Source organism: Dama dama, chromosome 5, assembly GCF_033118175.1.
Source record: "Dama dama isolate Ldn47 chromosome 5, ASM3311817v1, whole genome shotgun sequence".
NCBI classification, from domain to species: domain Eukaryota; kingdom Metazoa; phylum Chordata; class Mammalia; order Artiodactyla; family Cervidae; genus Dama; species Dama dama.
In genome coordinates, this window is record NC_083685.1 from 94,425,272 (window position 1) to 94,450,483 (window position 25,212).

General features: G+C 55.5%; 3 protein-coding genes across 6 annotated transcripts; 1 reads left to right on the forward strand and 2 right to left on the reverse strand.

The window, feature by feature from the left end:
- Positions 1-534: 534 nt before the first annotated feature.
- On the reverse strand, positions 535-5,615 carry TAX1BP3 (Tax1 binding protein 3). Of its 2 annotated transcripts, XM_061143128.1 has the most exons (4): positions 5,466-5,615; positions 2,268-2,387; positions 1,772-1,849; positions 535-1,498 (listed from the first exon to the last, which is right to left on the reverse strand). In XM_061143128.1, the coding sequence occupies exons 1-4, from the start codon at positions 5,502-5,504 to the stop codon at positions 1,361-1,363; spliced, it is 375 nt and encodes a 124-aa protein (XP_060999111.1). In that variant the 5' UTR covers positions 5,505-5,615; the 3' UTR covers positions 535-1,360. The 2 variants fall into 2 exon arrangements, with proteins under 2 accessions (XP_060999111.1, XP_060999112.1); XM_061143129.1 differs by lacking the exon at positions 1,772-1,849.
- Positions 5,616-5,726: 111 nt separating this feature from the next.
- EMC6 (ER membrane protein complex subunit 6) lies at positions 5,727-6,634 on the forward strand. Its single transcript, XM_061143130.1, has 2 exons — positions 5,727-5,881; positions 6,059-6,634. Exon 2 carries the CDS (start codon positions 6,105-6,107, stop codon positions 6,435-6,437), a length of 333 nt encoding a protein of 110 aa, XP_060999113.1. The 5' UTR covers positions 5,727-5,881; positions 6,059-6,104; the 3' UTR covers positions 6,438-6,634.
- Positions 6,635-10,297: 3,663 nt separating this feature from the next.
- P2RX5 (purinergic receptor P2X 5) lies at positions 10,298-24,641 on the reverse strand. Of its 3 annotated transcripts, XM_061143138.1 has the most exons (13): positions 24,445-24,640; positions 20,770-20,920; positions 20,049-20,120; positions 19,717-19,792; positions 19,531-19,627; positions 19,185-19,265; positions 18,774-18,912; positions 18,109-18,245; positions 17,588-17,681; positions 17,403-17,468; positions 15,425-15,507; positions 14,402-14,554; positions 10,298-12,316 (listed from the first exon to the last, which is right to left on the reverse strand). In XM_061143138.1, the coding sequence occupies exons 1-13, from the start codon at positions 24,579-24,581 to the stop codon at positions 12,247-12,249; spliced, it is 1,356 nt and encodes a 451-aa protein (XP_060999121.1). In that variant the 5' UTR covers positions 24,582-24,640; the 3' UTR covers positions 10,298-12,246. The 3 variants fall into 3 exon arrangements, with proteins under 3 accessions (XP_060999121.1, XP_060999122.1, XP_060999123.1); XM_061143139.1 differs by lacking the exon at positions 20,049-20,120 and having other exon boundaries at positions 24,445-24,641; XM_061143140.1 differs by lacking the exon at positions 14,402-14,554 and having other exon boundaries at positions 24,445-24,641.
- Positions 24,642-25,212: the final 571 nt, after the last annotated feature.

The window sequence follows — 25,212 nt, forward strand, 5'->3', positions numbered from 1 at the left end:
AACTTGTTTCTCTAAAGCAGAAAGTGCAGCCTGACCAAGCCCACATGCCTGATTTATTTGGGCCACCCAGCGTGTGGTTGGGTAACACACTTTAAAGATGGGAGATTGCAAAAATCTGACTTGCCTGGGCTAGGTGGGTCCATGAGTGGCGGCAACTCCCAGAGCCAGTATTGCAACCAGTCCTGGGCCAGGCAGAGGGCACAGTGCCCCCCAGCTCACTCCCATCCCATCAAACCACAGCCTATGTCCCTGGCATGGATAAAATGAGTTCTCTAATGTCTTATGGGATATATGTCTGTCCTTGGTGTCCATGAGGCCCCTTGCCAATGAGAGCTGAGGCTAGGTTACACAAGGGTAGTGGGGGTCTCCCTGGTCCAGTTCCAGTGAAGGGACTCTCAGACATTCCCACAGAGCAGCCCTGGCCCAGTACAGCATCAGTGGGTTTGGGAATAGATGGGCTTCATCCATGGCCAAAGCCCTCTGACAGTTCACCAAGTAGCCCTCCCCACTGTCTCAGCAAAGACCCCTGATGAATGAATTCCAGCACTGTTTATTGGGCACAGGATGCAGGGCAGCTTCCCACTGCCCCATTTCCACAGTAACCAAAGTCAGGCCAGTGCCCTCACTAAGAGTAGCTCCCACGTGTGAATTAGTAAGCTTAAATTCCAAAGTTGAACTGGCACCTCTAAAGAGTGAGATAAAAAACACTTTGTATCAAAGCTGTGATTAAAAAAATATAAAAGTTAAACCCACAGGCATAGAGAAAAATGGCAATCCTGAAAACTGCCCTGAAATGTTACCCTCGTCTAAATCCTGTAAGCAGGTGAACCCTGGGGGAGGCCAGCGCCCCTTGGGGAGTGGGGGTGAAATGGGTGACTTAAGAGCCTGCGTGGCTTCCATTCAGGCAGACCTTCGTAGTGTCTCTGGCAGTGAATTGAGTCCCCTCTAAGGAATGCAGGGGAAAGCATGGGGCACAGACATTGCGGAGCTGAGAAACAGGGGCAGGGCCAAGCCCTGTGCGTCTCAGCTACGAGGTGCTATCAGGAAGTGGGGCCCCTGATGGCCTGGGCACTACTGTGGCTAGGCAGCAGGGGCTGAGGGCTGAGACTGGTCACTGCAGACTGACTGTGACTCGGCTCCAGGCCCTGTTACCAGTCCTCAGCATCCAAGGGGAAGAGATGGTCCCAGAGCCTTGGGCCAGTGGTGAGAGAGGGGATCAGGCCGGGCCAGGGATCTGCTCTTGCCCTTCTGAGCAGGGATCCAGCAATGAGCAGAAGCCAGGACGAGAGACAGACAGAGCATGGACGTGGTGTCACTGTACAAAGGGTGGCCAGGCTCGAGTCAGGGACCCTGGCAGCTGCTAGGACAGCATGGACTGCTGGACGGCCTTCTGCAGCGACTGCCGCGTCACCAGCAGACGCACCACCTCCTCCGAGCGCTTGGTGAGGCGCTTCCGGGCCTGGTCGTGTGTGACCATGGTCATGTCCCAGCCGTTCACCTGGCCCAGGGAGAGAACACAGCCCGCTTCAGGTCACTGCTTTCTGGGGTCTGAAAACAGGACAGGCTCTGGGGGGCCTGGGTCGCCCAAGCTGATGTCCCTGGGCTGGGCACGTGCACACACACACACAAGAGGGATCCAGCACAGGCTTCTAAACTACTTCAGTGCGTCTCCCAGGTGCCCAGGGAGGTAGGCAGGGGCAGCCCCACCACCCCCGAGGGCTTTACACCCTCCAGCCCAAGCCTTGTTTTCCTCTTTCGGGACACTGGTTACCTGCATGATCTTGTCCCCGATCTGCAGCCCAGCAATTTCCGCAGGGCCTCCTTCGGATACCCGTGTGACGTAAATGCCCTGGGAAGAGGCAGCCCACGTCAATCCCTGGGGTCACTGGACTGGCCTCCCAGCCATAGAGCAAAGCCCAGTAAAGCATACTCCTAGCCATCTATCCCACACTCAGCCCATGCTAAGACAGCCAAGGGGGAAGTAGGGAAGCCCCACAGACACTCCAACCCCTGCTGGCCACCTGGGCTCCGTCTGAGCAGGCCTTCTTAGTGCTGGGAGGCCCATTCTCCCCCACCCCATCCCTACCTACTCCCACCAGATCATTTCTTGGACCTTCCTTTTTTTTTTTTTTCTTGGACCTTCTTAAAAGAGGACCATTTGAGAGAGATGAGGTCTGCTCCTTCCACAAAGGCCCAGGAAGCAAAGAGCCCACAGTCTCAGGCCTCTGTGCCCCACAGAGAGGTCCCCAGATCCTAGTCCAGCTCACCTTGTCCGTCTTATCTTCTGAGAAAGGGTTCTGGGAGGGATCCTGGTCAATTCCACCTCCAATGCTGAAGCCCAGAATTAAGTTCTCACCTTGACGCAGCTTGTGAATTTCAACTCTTTGCTGGCAAAGATTTAAAAAACGAGTTGGGGATGAGTGGGTATGGAGAGCAAATGGGGTCTGTGACCCCTGCAGCAGCCTCAGGCGGCTGGGTAGGCTCGGAGCCATGCCCTGGGGGCAGGACCCAGGGCCTCTTGCAGTAATCTAGCTGGTCACCAGGCTGGGAGGCTGGGGGGTTGAGACTCAGAACTCAGACACACCAGTCACCCCCACAACTCTCCGTCCTAACCTCTCCCAGCTTCCTCTGCCTCAGGCACCAACCTTCCTCACACATGTTAAGCCCCTCCTGGCCCAAAAGCCAGGCTGCTGTGGCTGCTCTGGATGGGCTCCTGTGTCCTAAGGGAGGGACCACACAGGGCAGGAGTGGTCAGGCCCTGAAAAAAGGAAAATTCAGGCACCTGCCTGAGCCAGTTCAGATTGCTGAGCCAGCCCTGTCCAGGGCAAGCCAGGAGATGCTCGGGAAAAGCAGAGACTGGACTTGCACAGAAAGGAGGAAGGGTTGTCCTGGCCAAAGGAACAGTAGCAGAGGCTTGAAGGTGCTGTGGATACATGTCCACAAGACCAGAGTGTACAGTGCAGGACCGGAACTGGGAGGTGAAATGAGGCTGAGCCCAGATCAAGAAGGCTGAGGAGGACAGGAGGGAGGGGGCATCTCCCTAAGCCTCAGGCCCTGACTTGTGCAGTGCAGGAGGCAGAGGAGGGATCTAGAGCTCTCCCACCATACTCTAAGGTTGGGAGTTCCCATCTGTGCCAAGCTTCTTTCAAAGTCCTCAGCAGGCACCTCCGGTCACCAGATGCTGGGAGCCAAACCAGACAGCCCCACCTCCAAAGTTGAGTCTTAACAGAAAGAGAAAAAAAACAAAGCAAAAGGTGACTGGATCTGGACCAGAGGGGCTTCAGAGGGAGGTACCATTTGCACCAGGCCTTGGGACTGACCAGGAGTTTGGCCACCTGATCTTGATTCTGGGCCCACTGGAGCTCTTAGGAGTTGGGGAGGGCTGGGTGATGGTAGATCGTAGTCAGATTTGACGCTAGAACAACCACTCAGGCAGAAGGGGAACAGATGTCTCACCAAGGTGGGATATGGAGGCCAGGGGACATGAGCCACTAAGAAAGTGAGATCCACAGATTCCAGGGACTTCGCTGGTGGCCCAGTGGTTAAAACTCCTCACTCTCAATGCAGGGGGTCCAGATTTGATACCTGGTCAGGAAACTAGATCCTGCAGGTCACAATTAAGAGCCCACATGTTGCAACTAAGACCAGGCACAGCCAAATTTAAAATAAAATGAAAAACAGACTCCAGTCTACTTGTGGCAGAAAAGCATCAAGGGAAGCACCGGGCCGGCCACCTGGCCTGGCTGAACACAACCACCTCCCAGATGGGGACCCCAGAGGGGAAGGAGCATGTTGAGCTGGAGAGCCAGGAGCGCTCCAGGCAGGGGTCCAGAAAGCAGACCAGCCTACAAAGCCAGAGTTCAGAGGAGAAGCCAAAATGTTCACTACATGGGAGAGGGCACGGGGTAGGGAGGAGCTTCTTCCACCCCATCCTCGATCCAAGACACAAGAGGGAGAGGCCAGACCCCACCCACTGTGTTCAGACATGTTCCTAGTATGAGAAGAATTGGAAGGTCAAGGTCCTAAAGCTTTAAGGAAGGCCCGGGGACCAGCCATGATATGTGAGACAAGGGTTGTAGGAAGCATGACACCTGCAGCCCACTGGACCTACGTCCTCGTGCCCAAACGTGTGCGCTCCTCCGGCCCCGCCTCCACCTCCTCTCACAAACACCTTTGCACACCTTTGACACACTCCAAGGTCAGAAAAAAGTACAGGCTCTAAGACTGGGAGATAAGGTACTGTCACTGATTTGCTGGGCGAGGTCAGGCAGGTTACTGCCCCTCTCTGGTTCCCCACCTGCACCCATGTTTTTTGTTTTTTTTTTTTGCCAACTAAGGAGCAAACTTGACCCCTTCTCTTTAGGGCAGCTAGAGAGCTGGAAGAAGCAGGCTGGTGCAGCCAAGGTGAAGCTGAGGACTGCTGTCAACAGGTCCAGCCCAGGCTGGAGCTGGTGCTCTAAGCTCACCCTCAAAGGTCAGCTTTATCAGTGGCTCCCTGGTCACACCACCTGACTGCAGGAGTCACCAGCACCGGGACTTCCACCCAACCCGTTCCCTGCCCAGAAGGCATTTCTTCTCAGCGACCTGGTTCCTTTCTGAGGGCTTCTTTGCACAACTAGGCATGACCAGACTTCTCTCTAGGTCTCAGTTTCCCCACCTCAGCCACAGAGTGGGGCCTGCAGGTCCCATTCGGCTGTGGCTTTAATATCTGGCTCTAATGTCCCCGCCTGCCTTTACCTATTCTAATGGTACTTGGCACCCGAGACAAGCCAAGGGAGGAGAGTAGGGTCTGAGCGGACCCCAAAAGTTCTCCTCAGGCCCCAGGTGCCAGCTAGGGGGCCTGGACTTTGCCCCAAGGGCTGGGAATCCAGAGAAAGATCGATCAGGATCGAGCCCGTTGCATGAACCTTCACTCTGGCCCGGGCGGCGGTGGGTCCGAGTAGGAAAGCCTGCACAGGACGGGTGAGGGTCTGGCTGCTACGCTGGCCCCGGCCACCTCCACCCCCAAGCCTCCCTCTGGGCGGCGGCGCCGGCTAGAGCGGAGGAAGCACTTCCTCATTCCAGAGGCTGCGACTCAGACGTCGGGCCGGCGCCCGCCCCTCGCAGCTGCCCAGCTGGGGACACAGATCCAGGAAAGAGGCGCTTTCCTAGACTTCCACAGCCGGAGCCTTTCTCCACAATCTTCCCTGCCCCCGGCTGGCTGAGAAAAGTCCAACGCGGCGGCGGTAATACGCGGGGTCTGGCCTGGATTCTGGCTCTTCAGGAGGTTTCTGGGTCCCAGGCACTTCTGTTGCATGGCTGGGGAAGACCGTGGCCCGGCTCAGGTAGAGTGGGAATCGGAGCTCTGGCTGCAAGTTTGCAAGAGCCCCGCTCGAAGCTCTGTCAACCTGTTTGGGGTGTCAGTTTACCTATCTGCAAAGTGGGGGGAAGCCAAGACGAGGAGGAGCCCGCGCGAGCGCACTCACCACCACGGCGGTGACGGGCTGGCCCGGGACGTAGGACATCTCGACCCCAATCTGGTAGCCAAGCGTAGCTTAGAGAAGCCCTCAGCGAAAATACCCGCGGCCGCGCCCTCTCTCGGTTAACAAAGGCGGCCCAACCAGGCCCGCCCCCTTATGAATAGTTATGAAGTCTCCGGCCAATCACCGACCGGAGCGCTGTTCGGCTTTCGGAAGTCACGGCGTGTGCGCAGAAAATCAGGGGACGGTGGAGCGTACGCGGGGCTACCACTGCGCATGAGTCGGAAGGCTGGCACGGGGTCCAGGCGCCTGCGCAGCCTGGGCTGTCCCAGCATCCTCCAGCGCAAGATGGCGTCGCGGGGATCCATACCCGAGGCTTTCTGAGGGAACGTCGAGTGACCGCGTCCGCGGCTGGGATCCAGGTAACTGAGCGAGTCTGGGCGGGAAATGTAGATGTACCGCCGGGACCCCGAGCTCTCAACCTTCTCAGCGTCTTTCGATCGAGGGGTGCGGGGTCTCGGCGGCCCCAGGGGGAGGGGCGGCGTGAACCCAAACTCGCCATGCTCTGGGCGCCACTTGTAACTTGGTTCTCTCCACAGCCCCGCGTTGCTCCACGAGAAATCAGGCTGAGCCCGGGAGGGTGCGATGGCCGCTGTGGTGGCCAAGCGGGAAGGGCCGCCGTTCATCAGCGAGGCCGCTGTGCGGGGCAACGCCGCCGTCCTGGATTACTGCCGGACCTCGGTGTCGGCTCTGTCGGGGGCCACGGCCGGCATCCTCGGCCTCACCGGCCTCTACGGCTTCATCTTCTACCTGCTCGCCTCCATCTTGCTCTCCCTGCTTTTAATTCTCAAGGCGGGAAGGAGGTGGAACAAATATTTTAAGTCGCGAAGACCTCTCTTTACAGGGGGCCTCATCGGAGGCCTCTTCACCTACGTCCTGTTCTGGACATTTCTCTACGGCATGGTGCACGTCTACTGAAACGGGGGCAGGGATGACTTTTTTTAAAAAAAAAAAAAACAGATCGGGAGGACTGTTGCCAGAAATTAACACCGGGTAGATTTACCTAGTTTTTAAATTGTTGGAATCGCTGCTTGTTCTGTAACGTTATAAATAATTTATATCTGAAGACGAAGAGCCTGTACAGTTCTTCAGATTAAATGAAGCGTGAGACCCTTTGTGGAGTTTTTTCCCTCCCTTGTCGCATAGCCCCTGGCTGTCAGGGGTGCAGAATCCGGGAGAACTGGGACTGGGCCTCAGCTTTCTATCTTGATTCCTTACATTTACGCATAGGCCACCCAGAGAGAGGATGACGTGAAGTGAAGTCGCTCAGTCGTGTCCGACTCTTTGCGACCCTGTGGACTGTACCCTACCAGGCTCCTCTGTCCATGGGCTTTTCCAAGCAAGAGTACAGGAGTAGGTTGCCATTTTCTTCTCCAAGAGAGAGGATAGGAGGACCTAAACAAGGAGAGAACTTACCGTTAACATCCTGAGAACTAGTAACAGTGAATATTAAGTGTTCCCTACATGGACAGAAGAGCCGGTCAAGCTACAGTCCGTGGGGTCTCAGAAGAATCGACTTAGCAACAACAGATATGCCAGGCATTGTACCTTGTACCTTTTACACTTGTTACTTTTTTACAGTTGTTACTTTACACTTGTAATTCAGTTACCAGGTGCTGAATTCCTCAGTCATGTACCACTCTTTGCAGCCCCATGGGCTGTGGTCCACCAGGCTCCTCTATTCATGGAATTTTCCAGGCAAGAATAGTGAAGCAGGTTGCTGTTTCCTTCTCCAGGGGATCTTCCTGATGCAGGGGTCGAACCCAGGTCTCTTGCGACTCCTGCATTAGCAGGCAGATTCTTTATCACTGTGTGTGTTGCCTCCCTGTGGGGGAATCATCACCAGTCTCCCGCCCAATAGATGGGGATGCTCTTACCACTGTACTCACCAGGACTGCTACCTGATATCACAAATAGATTATGATAAGAACTATGAAGAGAGTACAGAGGAGCCCCAAACCTAGTCCAGATTATTGGGGCGGGGGGGGGGGGGGGCGGAATTGGGTAGCTTCCTTGAAGAAATAACATTACAATTGAGACTCAAAATTGTGAAGAAGGGGGTTACGTGCAAGAAAGTGCATGTGTGAGGGCGATTGGGAAGGAAGGACTTTGACCTGGGTCTGAAGTTAAGAGGCTGTGAGGTAGGCTGCAGTGGGGAGTTCTGCTTTCAAACCAAACTTGGGTCCACCCATGCACAATGCAGCTAATCTGCTGACACCGGGTAGCAGTGTTTATCACAGGCAAAAAGCAAGGACACCAGGCAGCTAGTGCTCAAAAGGCCTAAAACTTTCAGCTTTCAGGGAGAGGTTTTTTTGAGATAGGGTGAAGGAGAGGGTTTCAGGGTGTGTAATTAACTTGAGGACATTCTTCTGATTGGTTGCTCTTGAAGTGACCAGGAGTCGACACCATCAACCAAATGGTTCTAACCCATCTGGGGTCTGCGTGCTTGTGGGCAGCATGCAGTTAACTTCCCTCTGGTGAGGGTTCCAGTATCTGCTAAACAGCTCAAAAAACATGGCTCAAAATATTATCTATAGTCCCTGGGAAGGATCTGAAGGTCCTGGACTTAGTTATCATTGGCCTATTGTTATTTTGTCTTCCTTGATGGTTTTCATTTCTTTCTGCATTTTCTCACTTCTCTGATTAAATTAATTCTTTGGAACTCAGGGAAGGCTCAGAGGCAGAAGCTGCTACAGACGGGAGGCAGGTAGCGGACAGTCTGTCCTGGGAAGGCCACATAGGGTCTTGCTCAATTACAGTTTGACCTTTATACTAACATATGAAGGGGGAGCCTTTGAACGTTTTAGTTAGAAGTGATGTGATCAGATTGGGACTTTAAGAAAAAGAATCAGTTTTTGATCAGAAGGGGATCTGAAAACTTGAAGCCAAGTCCCCTTTTACAGATAATAGGTGGCCTGTGACCAACAGCGGAGGCACAGGCCTCCTGAATCCCATTTGGGTTCTGTACCAGATGCTTTCACATGAAGCTAAGAAGTGGCTGAGGCGATAGCTTTGCCTGCGTCTTCCAGTGACCACCTCTGAACTCTCAGTGGGGAGGGGTCGGTCCTGACACCGAGTAAGGGAGAAGTAGAGTGAGTCCTACTGGTGAGTAAATCAGTGATCTGATTTACTTAACCTTTCCTCTATTGCTAGGCAGGAAGATTGTTTGAGATGCTCACTTTTATAAAAAAATAAAAGTGCATGTCTGTATTATTTTGAGGAAGTTTAATCTACTAGAGCAGAAGCTAAAAACCTGATTCTAAATGCTAAGTACCAGTTTTATCAGTGCCTTCCTGGACTTTTAACGTTAGCGCATTTAAGAAGTTTCCTTACTTTAATTTGAATTTCTTTGCAAAGACAGTAAGGAAGGTAATATGTTGCTCACTAAGTGTTTATTGTGTCTGCCTCTTTTGGTCATGTCTTTACGTTTTCCTCTAAAACATGGGATGTCTGTGAAAATATGAAAGATAAAAAAAGAGTACATTTAAAGTTAACACCTTTTAAATTGTCTTGTAGCCAAATTAAAATGTCAGAGAATGCATGTATTGGGCAGGACCCAGAAAGTGCTTGCCATCCTCCCCGCTTTAATTCTGTGAATGGGCCTAAGGAGAGAGAGCTGGAAGAAAGGTGTCTTTTGTAGAGAGCATTCTTGACTCCCCTGGAGAATATGCTCTGAGGAAAGTTGTACCACTAGGGGAGGAGAGGAGCAGGTTGGAACCAAGTAGACCAGACATCCAAGATGCCTTTCCACGTGGGGTGATGTAAGGACTTCCCAGGGCACTCAGAGACACCTGGAGGAAGTCACAGTCTCCGTTTATGACTGGTCCCCAGGGGGGCAGCTAGCCACTGAGAGAGGAACTGATGGAGTTGGGTTGTGGGGGGGCCACAGGAAGGCATCCATGACGGATCAGTCCTGATGACCCCACGTCAGGAGTAAAGGGCACTCTGCTCTTTCAGTGGCCGGTCCCCATCATGTCACACTAATAGCACTTAATTTAAAACTGTCCTGTTGGCCAGCATCATGGTACTCCAAAGGCATGGAATAAGTCTGATTGTCAGGCAGATGGCTTTTAGGCCAAGGCTTGAACATAACCATAGACAATTCCTGTGATACTGAGATGTTAGCATGGACAGATCCTGAGAGGCTGGAGTGGTCATCTTCCTGCGCAGAGGGAAAGGGGCTTTCCCAAGTTTGAAAAGTGCTCAGATTCCTGCTCCTCTTCTTTCCCCTTCGGGGTCAAGATTATGCGGGGGGCAGGGGGGAAGAACTGTGCAAAAGCCAGGGAACTGGCTATGTGTGACTATCCAGAAGCTGTGATGGGGGTCACTGGGCCATCTGTGCATGGGGCCCCTGACGTAGTGGGGAAGCCACCAGGAAGGTTTTGCTGGATTGAAGAAACAAGTCCTCTATGGCAGGAGGTTTAAAGGGGTAACCCTTAAAAGTAATGCATGCCCACTTGATGAAAGCGTCACAGAAGCTGTTCCAGGCACACTGTTCATCCAGTTCCTCGGTAAGTCCTCCTTATGTCTTTTCTGTGTGTGGTTCCCTGACCTGGATGCTCCCCATCACCTAGTTAGACTGCCACTAACCTTTCAGATTTCAACTCACGTCACTTCCTTGTGGAAATCTGGCCACGCCTCACTAAGGACTCTCGAAGCATCCCATCCTGTTTGTAACTGATGTGTGACCCCTAGACACTGAGCACCTGAGAGCAGGGACCGTTTCTGTGCCGCTTGCCACTGTCATCAGCATTTAGACCAACACGTGACACAAGAGGTACTCAATAAATATTTACTGACTGGATGAATAACTGTAGGGAGACATTTCCATTCCAATATAAAACAAATAGCACAACTGTCTGCAAATTATGTGGCTGCTGCCAAGCGATTCCAAAAACAGGTTAAATGAAACCAGACCAACTTCTAGGTGGCTGGGACCCCTGCCCTTTGATCCCTTCCAGACATAAAGGTAACATGCTGTGTTATCAAATCCAAGGGTTTGCCTTAGAGAGGAAGGAGACACCACAGCAGATCACCTGCGTTTCTCTTTCTTATCAGAGCAGCAGTTTGGGCTTACTGATAGGTCGCCTGGCAACCCAGGGGGAGGAGCTGCTTGTTCTCCAAGGGGTCCTGTTCTGGGGACCACGTCCCTCTGACCCTCTCGTCAAAGACCGCAGGGGAAGGGGGCTAAGTGCCTGCTCTGGGCAGAGGAGAACCAGGGTCCTCACAGAGAGGATGCTCCCTGGAGGCAAGGCAGGTGCTCAGACAGCATCGGGGCTCACGGGGGCACAGGCAGCGCCGCAGGCCCTGGCCTCCCGGTGGTTCCAGCAACAGTGGTGGAGCTCTAGGCCCTTCCCCTCACGCAGGGGCTTCTCAGCCCAGCACATTCCATCACATCCGACAGCAGAGACTTGGTCTGACTGCAGGCGGCAATGTTCGTTTCCTGAGTAACCCAGTGGATTCTCAGCAAGACAGGTGAGCCTCTTGGAATTGGTAGCACAGGTTTCCTCGGGGAACGGGTGGAAGAGAAGCTTTTCACTTCTGTTCCTCTGTACCTCTTAAGTTTTGAATCATTTACGTATGACCTACTCAAAATAGTTTGAATGAATTGAGCATAATGTCACTTTCACAGGGCAGGGAAGGAGGGAATCTGCTTGGTCTCGAGGTAACTTGAGTGTCAGTGTGACCCGAAAATTGACACCACCCGCCAAAGCGGGCCTTTTCAGAACCAGGCCTTGCACATCTCCTCAAGCACTGCTTCTCAAACTTTCACGTGCACATGAATCACCTGGGAATCCTGTTGAAATGCAGGTTCTGATTTGGGGGGATGAGGGAGAGGCCTGAGACTGCATTTCTAACAAGCACCTAGGTGATGCCAGTGCTGCGGGTCCACGGACCACGCATTGAGTAGCAGTGCTTTACAGCGACTGAGGGAGGGGGTCAAGGACCAACTTACTTCAACTGTTTCCACTTGACATTGAGCACCATCCATCATCTCATTATCCCTTCAGATGGGGCCTCAGAGAGAGGAAGGGAAGCCAAGCAAGGAAACACAAGCTCCACAGAACAGCAAGAGCCCAACCACACAGGCAATTGCATCTCCTATCAGGATGAGACACTGTCCCCTGGCTTCCAGAGGCTCTCCTCCCCTCATGGCCGGCTGCCTCCTCACAGGTCCAGCACTTTAGTCCTTTCCCAGTTGCCTCCTTGGCCACCTTTAAATTTCAGCCCTAGGGGCAAGGCCAAATGTCCGCTTGGGTGTTGGCCAAGGTCCTTCTCTGAGGAGCCATCAATTGCTCTGAGGATTTTAGAGCTAATGGTGCAGGTCTCAGCTAGTGGCTGGAGGCAGGCCAGAGTGTGGGGCCCAGCTGTCATGTCCGTCGGCTCTGAAGGGGATTAGATGAGTGCTCCCCTCTGAGGGCCGGGTCAGTGTCCCATTCAAGCATCTTTTGGACGGGCCCAGCCCACAGCCGGCATCAAAAACTGTTTACCACATGGATGAATGGGTAACTGAATGTGCTTTAGGGCCTCTTCTGCATGAGCCACTATGCCCACTGGGAGGCCCCCCTCCCCACACACATAACAAGAAGCTTGTAGCAAGATCCCAAAGTTCAGGAGAGGTGCTGTCCCTGGAAGCCCGGTCCCATGTGGACGACGACGGGACTCTTCCCACTTCAGAGGTGTGGACAGTTCTGCTCCCAAATCTGCTCTCAGCCAACGCCTCTGGCTACGCCTCCACGGTCTGCAGGCTCTGCAGCTGCTCCACATTCACCTTTCCGTTCCCCTGGTGGCCAGACCTGTGTGGGCGGGTGGGGGCACACAGGACGGCTGGGGCAGGGATGGTCTCCCTGAGGGCAGACTCGGCCCGCAGAAGCTTCGGGCAGGCAGCGCTGCAGGCAGTGAGGACTGGCATAGAGTGCAGTCTGCAGGGTTCCTGGCTGCAGCCCAGGCACCAGAGATGCTCGGGCTGAGGCCTCTGGAGCTGGACCAGCAATGAGCGGCAACCTCCTCCGGGTGGGGGGGCCCTCCTGAGCACTGCCCCCCCCAACCCACAGCAACAGTTGAGGCTTGCCAAGACCAGCAAGGCAACCAGTCTTCCCTCCCGCACGTGAAGGAGCTCAGGCGAGCACCCAGGAAGTGGCAGTCGGCTCAGGAAGCGTGTGGGAGGGCTGCTGGCACAGGCCTGCCCGGCAGGTCCCCCGGCCTCTCCCTCTGTCTCTCCCCACTCCTCTCCCTGCATGCCTCCCCTCTCGTCCTGGCTCACCTCTCTCTCTGCGTGCCTCCCCCCTCCTCTCGTCCTGGCTCACCTCTCTCTCCGCCCCCCATCTCTCCCCACTCCTCTCCCTGCATGCCTCCCCTCTGTCCTGGCTCACCTCTCTCTCTGCGTGCCTCCCCCCTCCTCTCGTCCTGGCTCACCTCTCTCTCCGCCCCCCATCTCTCCCCACTCCTCTCCCTGCATGCCTCCCCTCTGTCCTGGCTCACCTCTCTCTCTGCGTGCCTCCCCCCTCCTCTCGTCCTGGCTCACCTCTCTCTCCGCCCCCCATCTCTCCCCACTCCTCTCCCTGCATGCCTCCCCTCTGTCCTGGCTCACCTCTCTCTGTGTGCCTCCCCCCTCCTCTCGTCCTGGCTCACCTCTCCCCCCACCCCCTGGTCTCTCCCCACTCCTCTCCCTGCGTGCCTCCCCTCGTCCTGGCTCACCTCTCTCTGTGTGCCTCCCCCCTCCTCTCGTCCTGGCTCACCTCTCTCTCCGCCCCCCATCTCTCCCCACTCCTCTCCCTGCATGCCTCCCCTCTGTCCTGGCTCACCTCTCTCTCCCCACTCCTCTCCCTGCGTGCCTCCCCTCGTCCTGGCTCACCTCTCTCTGTGTGCCTCCCCTCTCCTCTCGTCCTGGCTCACCTCTCTCTCCCCCTGTCTCTCCCCACTCCTCTCCCTGCGTGCCTTCCCTCTTGTCCTGGCTCACTTCTCTCTCTCCCCCTGCCCACGCTCAACTCCCCGCTGGAGGCTGCCAGTCGCTGAGTCAGAGAATGAACGCGCAAGGCAGATGGTACCCAGCCCGGGTCAGTGAACCCCTCTGACACAGTTGACAAGAGGAGAGTCAGGGAAACCTACTCACTGAGCCAGAGGGGCCCCTGTGTCCAGCACCCCTAGATCAAAGGGTAAATGAGCCCAGAAAGGGCCAGGCGCGGTAGTGAGGCAGAAGCAAAGCAGGCCCCAGGGCTGCCTCCCTTGCCAGGCTGCCCGGGGCCGTGTTCCAGGGCAGGGCGGCCTGCAGGCCACCTGTCAACACAGCCACCGCCGTCCTGAGGCTCGGGCAGCTCCAGAATGTCCACATCAGAGGAGCTCAGGGGAGGCAGCTCTGACAGGAGTAGAGGAAAGAAGGGCTCAGTAAGGTCAAATAACCTGATGGAAAAGGACTGGATTCTAGGAGCATGCTGCCCAGGTTCAAGTCCCAACTCTGCCATTTATTAGCCGTGTGACTGAAGCAAGTTACTTGAGCTTTCTGTGTCTGACTTTCCTCATTAGTAAAACAGGGGCCATTAGTGTCCATCTCGTTAGGTTGCTGAAATGAGTTCACAGGGCTCAGCGCAGTGCCCAGCAGAGAAAGCCTGAGTGAATGTTAGTACATTACTGTTGTAACGCTGGGACAGCATAGCAGGCAGACAGGTTTGTGGTCACTCAGGGGTGTTGGGGGATGATGGGGATCGTGGAGGAGCTAAAGTGCCAACCACCAGCACCCCTCCTCCCAGAGTCCAGCTTGGATGGGCTCTGTGAGGTCCCCGGCACCCTGCCTTGTGGCCAGGTCACCCGGAGCAGGGAGTGCGGTGGCAGCTGGGCCGTCTCCACGGGCCTCCTTCGTGGCCCTTGGCTGAGCAGCCGCTCACCTGGCGGGCTGGAGGAGCTGCCCACACACACAGCCATTCTCCTTCTGGGCGCCGCCTTCATCCTGCACCTCTGGCTGCTCCGCCAGCCCCTCTGCGTCCGGGGCCACGCTCTGCTGTGAGGACTCTGCCATTTGGGCGAGGACCTCTAGGTCCCTGGGCAGGACATGACCTGTTACCCTGGCCCGTGGGCCCTGGGCGTGACCCCCTCCCGGGACTGGTGTGCCACTTGCCCTGCAGGGGCCGCCCCTCTTCCTCCAGCAGCTCTGCAGGGTGGCAGGTGCAGTCAGGGCTCAGGGCTCAGCCTGAGAACCAGGGCTGGGGTCAGTCCAGGCAGAGGAGGCAGGCTGGCCCCCTGTCCCATCCCAGGGTGTGGCGGGGCTGAGGGAGCACCCAGTGCCTGTCCCGAGCCCACCAGCTGCATTCCCATCCCACTCCTCCAGAAAGCCTTCCCCAAGGCCTGGGCCGTAGCCCCTTGCCCCTTCCTGTCCGCCCAGCCCTCAGGACTTCCCACTCACACTGTGGTCCGCTCTTCTGAACACACACACAAACCCCACCGAGCCCACTGCCCAAGGGAGCCTGGAAATAGGCCTCCGGAGTGGGTGGCGGGGGGCTCCATTTATTTTTCCTCCTTCTGCCACTCCAGCCTCCCTCAGCTCCAGCCCACCAGGACCACCAAGTCCAAGAATCCTAAAATTACAGGTGCTGGAAGACACTCTGTGTAAACCAACACTCCTGTCTCACACAGAGAAACTGAGGCCCAAGGAGGCCTGGAAACCAGGTCTCCTTCCCATGGCCTTTGGCGGCCTTCTCTTCTGCTGGCTGCTCCGAAGCAGAATCCAGTTCTGTAGAGCCGGTACTCAGAACATTCCACCTTCCCCAGCCCTTCCAAGACAGCTCCCGGCATTCAGCCCTGCCTCTGCCCCACAAACGTCAACAGAAAACCAGGGTCAGGGTTCTGAGTCATGGAGGGAAACGCTGACCTAGTGGGCTCCCCTTGGGCCACTGGGAGGAAGCATAACTGACCTCACTTCCTCGTATTTCTTGTCTCGATAAAAGTGGCTCTTTTTGATGAAGTAGATGAGTACCAGGTCACAGAAGAAAGACCCCTGTAAAAGAGCAGAGGTCCCTGACTCAGTGCGCCGGGCCACTTGACACCAATAGATGAGGGCGCTGAGCTCAGAGGCTCCTTTGTCCAAGGCCACAAAGCTGGCCCACGGTGCAGCCAGTCAGCCTGTGGTCCATCTGATCTGTCAGGCCAAGCACCCCCACACTACCTGGACCCCTTGGAACCACATCTTCAGCCAGTGTTTGCTGAGCGCTCACCAGGGAAAGGGAAGACAAGGACACCCTTGGGGGACCCCCCCCCACCCGGGTGCAGGAGACAAGCATGTAAATGATGAGTGACTGTCCCATCATGGGAAGAGAAGCAGAGAGAAGATGGAACTTTACTCAGTCTGGGAGGGTCCTCTGGGCTGAGTCTTGAGTCTGAATTGGATTTTATTTAAGACAGAAGGAAAAAAAGCTCAGCAAAGAACCAGCTTGTCATGCCTGGGAACCCGGGCAGGACACAGAAATGCAGCATTGTGGGAACATCCCTCTAGTAGTCACATGGATTGGAGGGTATCTGAACAAGGACACCACTGCAGTGGTCAAGGAAAGAGGAGGAGGCCTGAGCTAACCCAGCAGACCCACTGGCACCTGAACATGAGCTCTTCAGACCAGACCGGATGGTGCAAATACCGGTCTCCTCCACCAGAGGGCAACCGCACCCAGAGCACAGCGGAGGGGGTGGGAGAGGACTGATGGACAGTCCCACAGGTGAACCTGGTTCTCTGACCCTGGGCACTGCACATCTTTTCTTCCCCCCTCCAGATGTCAAAAGGGTTATCAATTCATTGTTCCATAGAGAACACTCCTCCCACCCCCACCCAGCCTCTGCCACTTCTCCCGTTACCTTCATTCCACAGGTATGTCCCAGATCCCCATGTTCTGATATATGCACATCATAAGAAAGAGGCCTGAACATGGCCCCTCTCTACATGTGCACACATACAGGCTCCCCAACAATATTGTCTGCAGTTAAAGGGTAGTCACTTGGAGCCCACTTTCATCCACTGACCCATCTCTCAGGAGCATGGCCTCACCGAGTCCTGTTATAGGACATGGTGTTTCTGATCTCAATAAAAAGTCAGTCCTAGGTCCTCCTGGAAGCCTCCAGGGGAGCTGTTGTGACCTCCCAGGCAGAGGAACCAGGGACAAAGCTGCCAGAAACCTCAACAAGGGGCTCGCTGGGGTGGATGCAAGCCACTCACCGATAACTCCCTTGTTTTTAAAACACTTCCAGGAAAAAAACAAAGGGGCATGAAAGATCAGGAATAAGCCTTTCCCTGCCCGCCAGTGCTGCTTCCCCTCATGTGGCCCCTCTGCCCAGCTGAAGTTCGGAACAGACCTGAGGAAGGACTACAGCCCGACTTGCCTGCCTCTCATCTTTTTAGTCCCTGTGAATCACAACTCGTGGCAGTCTGGCAACGGCTGCAGACATTTTTGGCCGGCACAACTGTGGGGGAAGTTGCTTTTGACAACTCATGGGGAGAGGCTGGGGATGCTGTTAAACACTCTACAACGCACACGATCACCCCACAAAAAAAGTTATCTGGCCCAAAATATAAACAGGGCCATGGCTGAGAAGCCCTGTATATCGCCAGAGCTGCCTCATTTTAGTGGAAGTGGAGACAAGGCTGCGGAGGATCCCGGAGAACCCCCAGCTGCCGAGCCACAGGCAGAAGCCTCTCTAGCTCTGGAAAGAGAATCCCAGGCAGGCGCTGACACCCGGGGGCTGCCAGAGGAGTGTAAAATCCCAGGAAGTTCTCTTCAGCCCCATCCCGCACTGATCTCCCCAGCTCTGATTCCTTCTGGAGCGCTGGGACAGCTCTCTCCCCTGGGCAGTGCCCCCTCCCCCTGCGGTGCTCAGAGGGTCAAGGAGGAGGGGAGAGGTACTCACCACTCCCATGAGTGCCACCCCTGAGCCCACGTTGATGATCGTGGGGATGATATTGAACTTGCCAGCCTGGAGCAGGGAGACAAGGTAGGGTGAGGCACAGCGGGACCCCCAGGGACTCCACCAGAGCCAGCCCGGACACCCCCGGCATGGCCCACCCTCCCAGAAGGGGAGCCTCACCCACACACCTTGCCATTCACCATCACATCGAAGCGGATCCCGTAGGCTTTAAACAGCGTGCGGAACTCCACCCCGGCTGCGTCTCGGTAGTACTTGGCAAACCTGGGGGAGACACGGCTCAGCCTGCCTGAGCCTTCGGCTGCCTTGGAGATTTATAAATCCACCCACCCCGGCACCCTGGCTCTCAGCAACCCCAGGAAAGACTGGAGACCCTCTTGCTATGTGACATTAAAGGTTCGTTCAGATCTTTGAAGTTCTTGCCAGACAGTCCCCAAAGGGTGAAGGCTTTCCCACCACTGCTGGACCAACCTGGGGCCACCAGGCACTGATGGACCTGACCCAGCCCTCCACTCCAGGGCAAGTCCAGAGCCGTGACAGATCCTTCTCCTTTCCCAGAGGCACCCTGGCTGCCTCCCTGCACCTCCCACTCTGACACCCACCCCCAGGAAGGGATATCATAGCGCTGGCACCCAGGGAAGGACAGGAAATGTGGACAGGGTCATAATGTGGCAGGCTTAGCCCCAGTTACCTGAAGTTGTACCCGGAAGAGATAGAGTTTCCTGAAAATCTGTTGTCCAGACGGTTAAAGTAATAGCGAGGGTAACATTCAGAAGGCGCTTTATCAAGATCACAGTCCCATTCAATCTGAATTCCTATCACACCGCCCTTGATGCAAAAGAGACATGAATCAAGACACAGAACTTTCTGGAGGTGGAGAGAAGTCACAGGCCAGCTCTTCATGGAGAGCTCGGGTAAGGGCTCAGCTCCACTGCAGCATCCTTCCGGGAGGATGGTGGAAGGCCCAGGGTTCACACCTCTGGAGTGGCTGAGACAAATGCATGACCCACAGCCCACATCTCGCGCTCCACACCCCAAGGAGAAGGGAATGACCGGAGCGAGCCCCTACTGTGGCACTGGCAGCTCAAAGCAGAGCCAGGGTGCCACGGGGGCACCTGACTTGGTCTCAGCTGATGCCCCGAGGACGTAGAACCAAACACAGGTGCGAGTGTGCCCCTCAGCAAGTGCAGCACGGCTGACTGTGCATCACAGCCAATGCTGAGAGCGCAGGTACCTGGGCAGGTTACTGCAGGGCCGGCTCCTCCCATGGGTCCTCCTCCACACCCCGCCTCTTTGCAGAGTCCAAGCCCACAGCCCTCGGCCCCGGGGAGGGCTCCCTGAGCACACACCACCCACCTGCACCGCTATCTCCTGGAAGTTGCTCCCCGTCCAGCTGACCACGGAGCCCAGTCGGAAGATGGGGCAGTAGGGGTTCTTGGGGCTAAACTTACAGGACTTCAGGAAAGTTCTGTCTGTGGTGTCCAGCACATTGGTCCTGGGTGGAGGCCATGAAGAGCCAGGGGAATAAAGGTGAGACTTGCTGTTCCCAGGCCAGAAACTAGGCCTGACCCAGGAGTCACCAGACCCCTTGCCCAGCCCGGATGAGCCCTTGACTTAGCCCCTACCCTGGTCCTGATTACTTCCTCCACCCCAACATCCTTCAGTAAGAGCCCTGCTGCCACAGCAGAGGAAAGGGTGCCCCCTCAATGTCCAGTGATTCATTCACACACAGCGTCATGTACACACCAGGCACACAGGCCCACGTACTTGGAGAAGTTGAATTTGGGGAAACGAATGAAGTTCTTTATGTAAACAGTGAAGTCTTTAGCTTCGCCCAGAAGTGGCTTCCTGAAAACAAAGGCAGGACGGCCTATTCAGGGGGCCCTGCCTGCTCCATGCTGAGGCTGAAGACTGCCTGCCCCTGGGTGCCCCGAAGCCTTTGCAAAGGACAGTTAATTCAGTCATGTTGGAGTGGTCTTTGGGCCTTTGTGGGCTGTCCCGGCTCCTCCCCCCAAAAATGAGGACTCTGAGTGGACGTGTCTCCACCATCAGGCTGGGACCCACTGCCCAGGACTGGGTGACTCCTCAGGGTCCCGAGGTTATAGCCACTCACGTCGGCCTGGACATTGTCTCCACCGGGCACCAGGCGAAGATCTCACAGGTGCCCTTCTGTGCGCTCCCCTCCCGCAGGCAGCGGCCCGTCCTCACTCCTGCAGAGGCAGGGGGACAAGGACGGTGCCAGGAACCTCCCGGCTCCAGCCCCTCCCCAACCCCCAGCCCTGGCCGCTCCAGGCCTCACCATTTCCAGCCGCAACAGGCTCCCCAGGAGGGCAGTCGCTGTCCTCGTAGCACAGGGCATCGGGAACGCTTGCACTCTGCCAAGAGAGAGGGTGCCCCTTCTCAGAGCTAGATCCCACCCCAGGGGGAGGACAGGGGCTCCTCCCTGCCTGGGGCCACACATGCCTTGGGAACCTGCTTCTCCCCCGAATCATGCAGGTATGCACACCGGTACACACATTCCCCCAGGGGCCCTGGGAGGGGTAGAAGCCCCTGCTTCAGTAGAGAGGTGGACCCCAAACACTGCCTGCACCTCTCCCATCCCCACACCCTGCTCTCAGGACCAAAACACACCTCAGCACAGGTTTCCTGCCGCTGGTTGGGGGTCACGACCAGGTTGGTGATTACAAAGAAGACGTTCTCTCCCTGAGAAACCAGAGGGGGTTGAGGAGCCCCTTCCCGTTGTCTGAGGTCCCTGCTTCCCAGAGCTGCCTGGCAGGTGGTAGGGCCTCTGCATGGGTACTGCAAACGCTGGGTCCACAAAATCAGTGGATCCCACCCACGTGCCCACTGGCCTTGGAGTCCCTGAGCAGGTATCCTTAGATGGGTCTCTTTCATGCCCACAACCCCAAACCATGCTGACCTCAGCCCCCAGGGTCCAACCTGAGCTCTAGAAGGAGAGAGAGAAGAGGCAGTGAGGAGACAGCCCAGCCCTGGCCCCGGGAACTGTGATCAGGCCAGGGAACTGCTGCCAGGGGCAGTGGCCAGTATAAAGTTGGGGCTTTTGTTGTCAGACCTTCTGACTCACATGGACATGGAAAGTCTCTGGGTCCCAGTTGGTCTCAAGAAGCTCAGGGTTTGTTGCAAACAGAGCAGCCCCGTAAGGCACAGTCGAGGAGTATAGGGGCTTGGTGCGGGGGGAAGGACCTGGGCAGAGTCTGTCTGCAAACCTTGCAGCCATCACAGGCCAAGGAAGACAGTGAGTGGAGGCCCCTGAGTCCCCAAGCAGCTTCCCACATGACCCATCCAGAGCCAGGTGCCGGCTGGGTCCCCCTGTGCTGGGTGGGGCTCAGACCTGGGGTGGGATGACGTAGTCAGCAACATCCCAGAGCCGCTCCCCCAGCTCCGAGGTGTTGGTGAAAGTCACGCCCTTGACTTTGGTGATGATGCTGCTCTGCAGGGACGTGTCGGTGTCTTGGTAACACTTCTTCACCAGGAACACCCAACTGCAGGGAGGGGCAAGCAGGTGGTCATCAGCCTCGCGTTGTCCTCAGGAGGTCTCCCCAGGCCTCCAGAGTGCAAAGGGGGCAGGCTTGGGGCTCCACCCTTCCTGGGCAGGAGTCACAACTCCCACCGCTGCCTGAAAGCCAGCCCTGCAAACAGTGGAGGAGACAAGCGGCCCCAGGAGGGAGAGGCTGCTGCTGTGGGGGCCCTGCAGCCCGCCCACCCCAACTTGTCACGTGACCTCGGGCGAGCCAGTGAACTCCGGGGGTCAACACAGGGCTAACGGCACCTCCCTCCAACTAAGGGGCATGGGGTACAACCTAGAACTAATCACGAGGAGACCTCAGACAGATCCAAACTGAGGGGACTCTACAAAACTAAAGCGCAAAATCCTACACTCTGGGGCTTCCCTGGTGGTCCAGTGGTTAAGAATCTGCCTTGCAATACAAGAGACGCCAGTTCAATCCCAGGTCCAGGAGGACCCTGCGTGCCACGGGGCAACCAGGCCCAAGCACCACAATGGCCTAGAGCCTGAGCTCCACAGCAGGAGAAGCCACCGCAATAAGAGGCCTGTGCACCACAACTAGGGAGCAGCCTGTGTGCAGCAGTGAAGACCCAGGGCAGCCAAAAGTAAAGGAACAATCTTTTTTAAAAATTCTATACTCTGACACCCAAAACACAAGCAACAAATGGAAAAAAATAGAGAAAAATAATGGACTTGATCAAAATTAAGAACTTTTTTTGTGCATCAAAGGACACTATCAACAAAGTGAAAAGACAACCCATAGAATGGGAGAAAATATTTGTGAGTCACATATCCGATGAGGGTCTAGTACCCAGAATATACAAAGTCTTACAACTCAATGGTAAAAAAGACAAATAATCCAGTTTAAATATGAGTTAAGGATATGAATTGGGAAGATCCTCTGGAGAAGGAAATGGCAACCCACTCCAGTATTCTTGCCTGGAGAATCCCATGGACAGAGGAGCCTGGCAGGCCATGGTGCATAAGGTCTCAAAGAGTCAGACACAACTAAAGCAACTTAGCACCCAAGGATGTGAATAGACATTTCTCCAAGAAAGACACACAAATGGCCAATATGCCCCTGAAAAGATGCTTAACATCTTTAGTCATTAGGGAAATGCAAATAGAAACCACAATGAGATAGTACTTCACACCCAATAAGATGGCTGTAGTCCAAAAAATGGAAAATAACAAGTGTCGGTGAGGATGCAGAGAAACCGGGACTTGCCAGTGGGAATATACATCTGTACAGGTGCTGTGGAAAGCAGTTGGATAGACGCTCAAAAGGTCACCATGTGACCCAGCAATTCCATTCCCAAGTATGTACCCAAGACAATGGAAAATGTATATCCACACAAAAACTGACACGTGAATGTTCTTGGCAGCATTATTCATAATAGGCAGAAAGTAAAAACAATCCAAATGTCCAACAGATGAATGCATAAACAAATGTGGTGTCTGCATACAATGAGATATTATTCAGCCCTTGGAATGATTCACTGACACAGGCTACAACATGGATAAACCTTGAAAACATGATGCTAAGTGAAAGAAGCCAGACAAAAAAGGCCACATGTTGTAATGATTTGATTTATATGAAAAGTCCAGAATGGGCAAATCTAGAGAGACAAAAAGTAGATTAAGTGGTTGCCAAGGGATGGGGGTAGGGGAGAATTGCAACGGATTGTAAATAGATACAATCTATTTTGAGGGTGATGGAAACAGCCTAGAATTAGACAATGGTGCTGGCTGTACAACACTGTGGATATGCTAAAAACCACTTAACTGTATAACTTAAAATGGCTAAAATCATGAATTACATGCTATATGAATTTTACCTCAATTTAAAAATGGTTTTAAAAAGATCCTGTACTCTAAAAAACGTCAGAGTCATAGATACAAAGACAGACTCGGGAGTGATTCCAGAGTAAAGAAGACATGACAACTGAATACAAGGAATGATTTCAGATTTTCTTTTCCTATAAAGGTAACTTAGGGGACAATTTACAGAAGGTCTATTGCTTAGGTGATAATATTATTTCGGTGTTAATTTCTAAATTTTCATGCCTGCAGCCTACTCAACAGAAAAAATTGCACATATATATACACACACATAGAGAAACAGGTAAGGACAACACGAAGTACAATGTTAACATTTGGGGGAATCGGGATGAAAGGCATTTAAAAAAGTGTAGTACTCTTAAAACTTTTCTGTAAGTACAAATTAATCAAAATATAAATATATATATATATTTTAATAAGATGGGACATGTAAATTGCTTAGTACAGTGAGTACTGGGCACAGAGGAGAAGTTCAATGAACACAACACATCAACTTATTACTGACGTTACTGCTAGTTAGAGATTGTTAGAGTTAGAGCCCCTTCCATAAAGTTGGAAACATTGAGGCAAGCAGAGGGCAGGAAACCATCTTCTGGAGGTCCCGCAGGACGCCCTGCCCCTCCGGGGTGCCAGGAAGAGTTTGTACAGAGGCACCAACCAGGATCCTCAGGGCATTCCCAGAATGGCAGGGAGTCAGCACAGACACTAAACAAATGATCCCCTGAAAGAGCATGTAATTACACTGTGGGATTTCTGGGGAGGAGCCTGTGAGAAGCCAGGTGTGAAAGGGACCCCTGGCTGAGGAGCAGCACCAAGAAAAAGCCTTCAGGGGGAGACAGCCAGATGCCTCAGGGATGAAGCCCTCCGGTGGGAGCAAAGTGAGGTCAGGGCTGCCCTCCCAAAGGGGCAGAAAGTGGGAGGGACTCCACAGCAGTTACTGAGGGAGTAAAAGAGGCGCATCCGCATCGCAGCTCTCTGGTGTCATTTCCTCTCCACCTGTCCCCTCCCTGCTTGGGGGCGAGGGCTCTGAACCCCTGGCTGACCCCAAGGAGCTGCCCTCTCAGCTGATGGTGCCGGCTCCTGCAGGGCAGGAGAGGTGGGTGCCAGAGAGGATCCAGGGATCCCGGCAGGACCCCCGGCCCCGGCTGGATACCAGAGAGGCCGGTCCCGGGTGGGGCGAGCTGACCAGCAGGAGTTCAGGGACACGCCAGGCTCATGAGTTGCCCCAGCCCCAAGCCTGGCTCTGAGCTCAGTGATTATAAATAACCTACCCGGGGCCTGGGCCAGTCCAGACCAGGCCCAGGGAGGCAGCAGGGACAGCTGAAGCCCAGCCCCCTGCATCCTCACCCCCTGCCCAAAGCCCTAACGCTGGGGCCCCAGCCCTGAGGAAGGAGCTGACCACGGAAAGCCTGAGAAATGGGAGGACCCAGGACCCCTGGCGCATCTCATCACCTCCTGAGCCGGTGGGGCAGTTGAGGCCTCCTTCCTTAGCCCCCACCCTTACACCCACGGGTACCAGAAGGGCCCCCTCCAGAAGCAGTCCCAGACCCCAGTCACAGGGCACCCCAGGCGCCCACACACCAATTCCCAAGCTCCGGAGGCCACCGCTGCCGCCCCCAGCGGACCCTGCCCGCTCCCCAAAGCGCCCAGAGAACTCACACCACCAGGTAGGTCAGGATGGAGACCTGCAGCAGCCGGTAGAGCAGGCCCACCTTCTTGTTCTTGGCGATGACGTACTTCTCGGTCTTGTAGTCGAAGAGCGACTGGTAGAGCCCCTTGCAGCCCGCCTGCCCCATGGCTCCGGCTCACCTGGCCGGCGATCGCGCGGCCGCACGTGTGGCGCATGGAGCCGCCCCCGCCCGCCCGGCCCCCAGCGTGGGCCCCGCGGCCGCCGGGTGCACGGCTTAACGCGCGGGGGCCGGCTGCCGGCGAGGCTGCAGCAGCTCCGCCGGAGGCCAGGCGGGGACCTCGGACCGCGACCTTGCCGCCTCCTCCCCTGACGGTGACAGCGCCAGGCCGCCGCCCGCCCTGCCCTGCGGCGGCCCTCCGGCCGATGGCCGCGCGGGAGGGAGGCGCTGAGAGGGGCTTCCCTGGAAGCAACCCCCGCTCTCTCCGCCCCCCAAAGAAACCCCGGGGGTTCCTCCTCCTGAACAGGCGGGGAAACTGAGGCCCCCGGGGCGGGGGTGGGGGGAACCTACAGCACAGGAAGTGCGGGCGGGCGGGATAAAGAGCAAGCTGGGGGAGACTAGACTTGTCAGACCCTCGGCTACCGCGTCGGCTGGAACGAGGTGCGTGTTCCTACTGCAGCAACTGCGGCCGGTTTAAACCCCGCACTCCCAGGCAGTTGGCGGCCAAGGCAGGGAGGAGAGGAGGGGTGGGGTGGCGTGGCGTGGGGGCGGGGAGACAGGCAACCGAGGCCTGGGATCT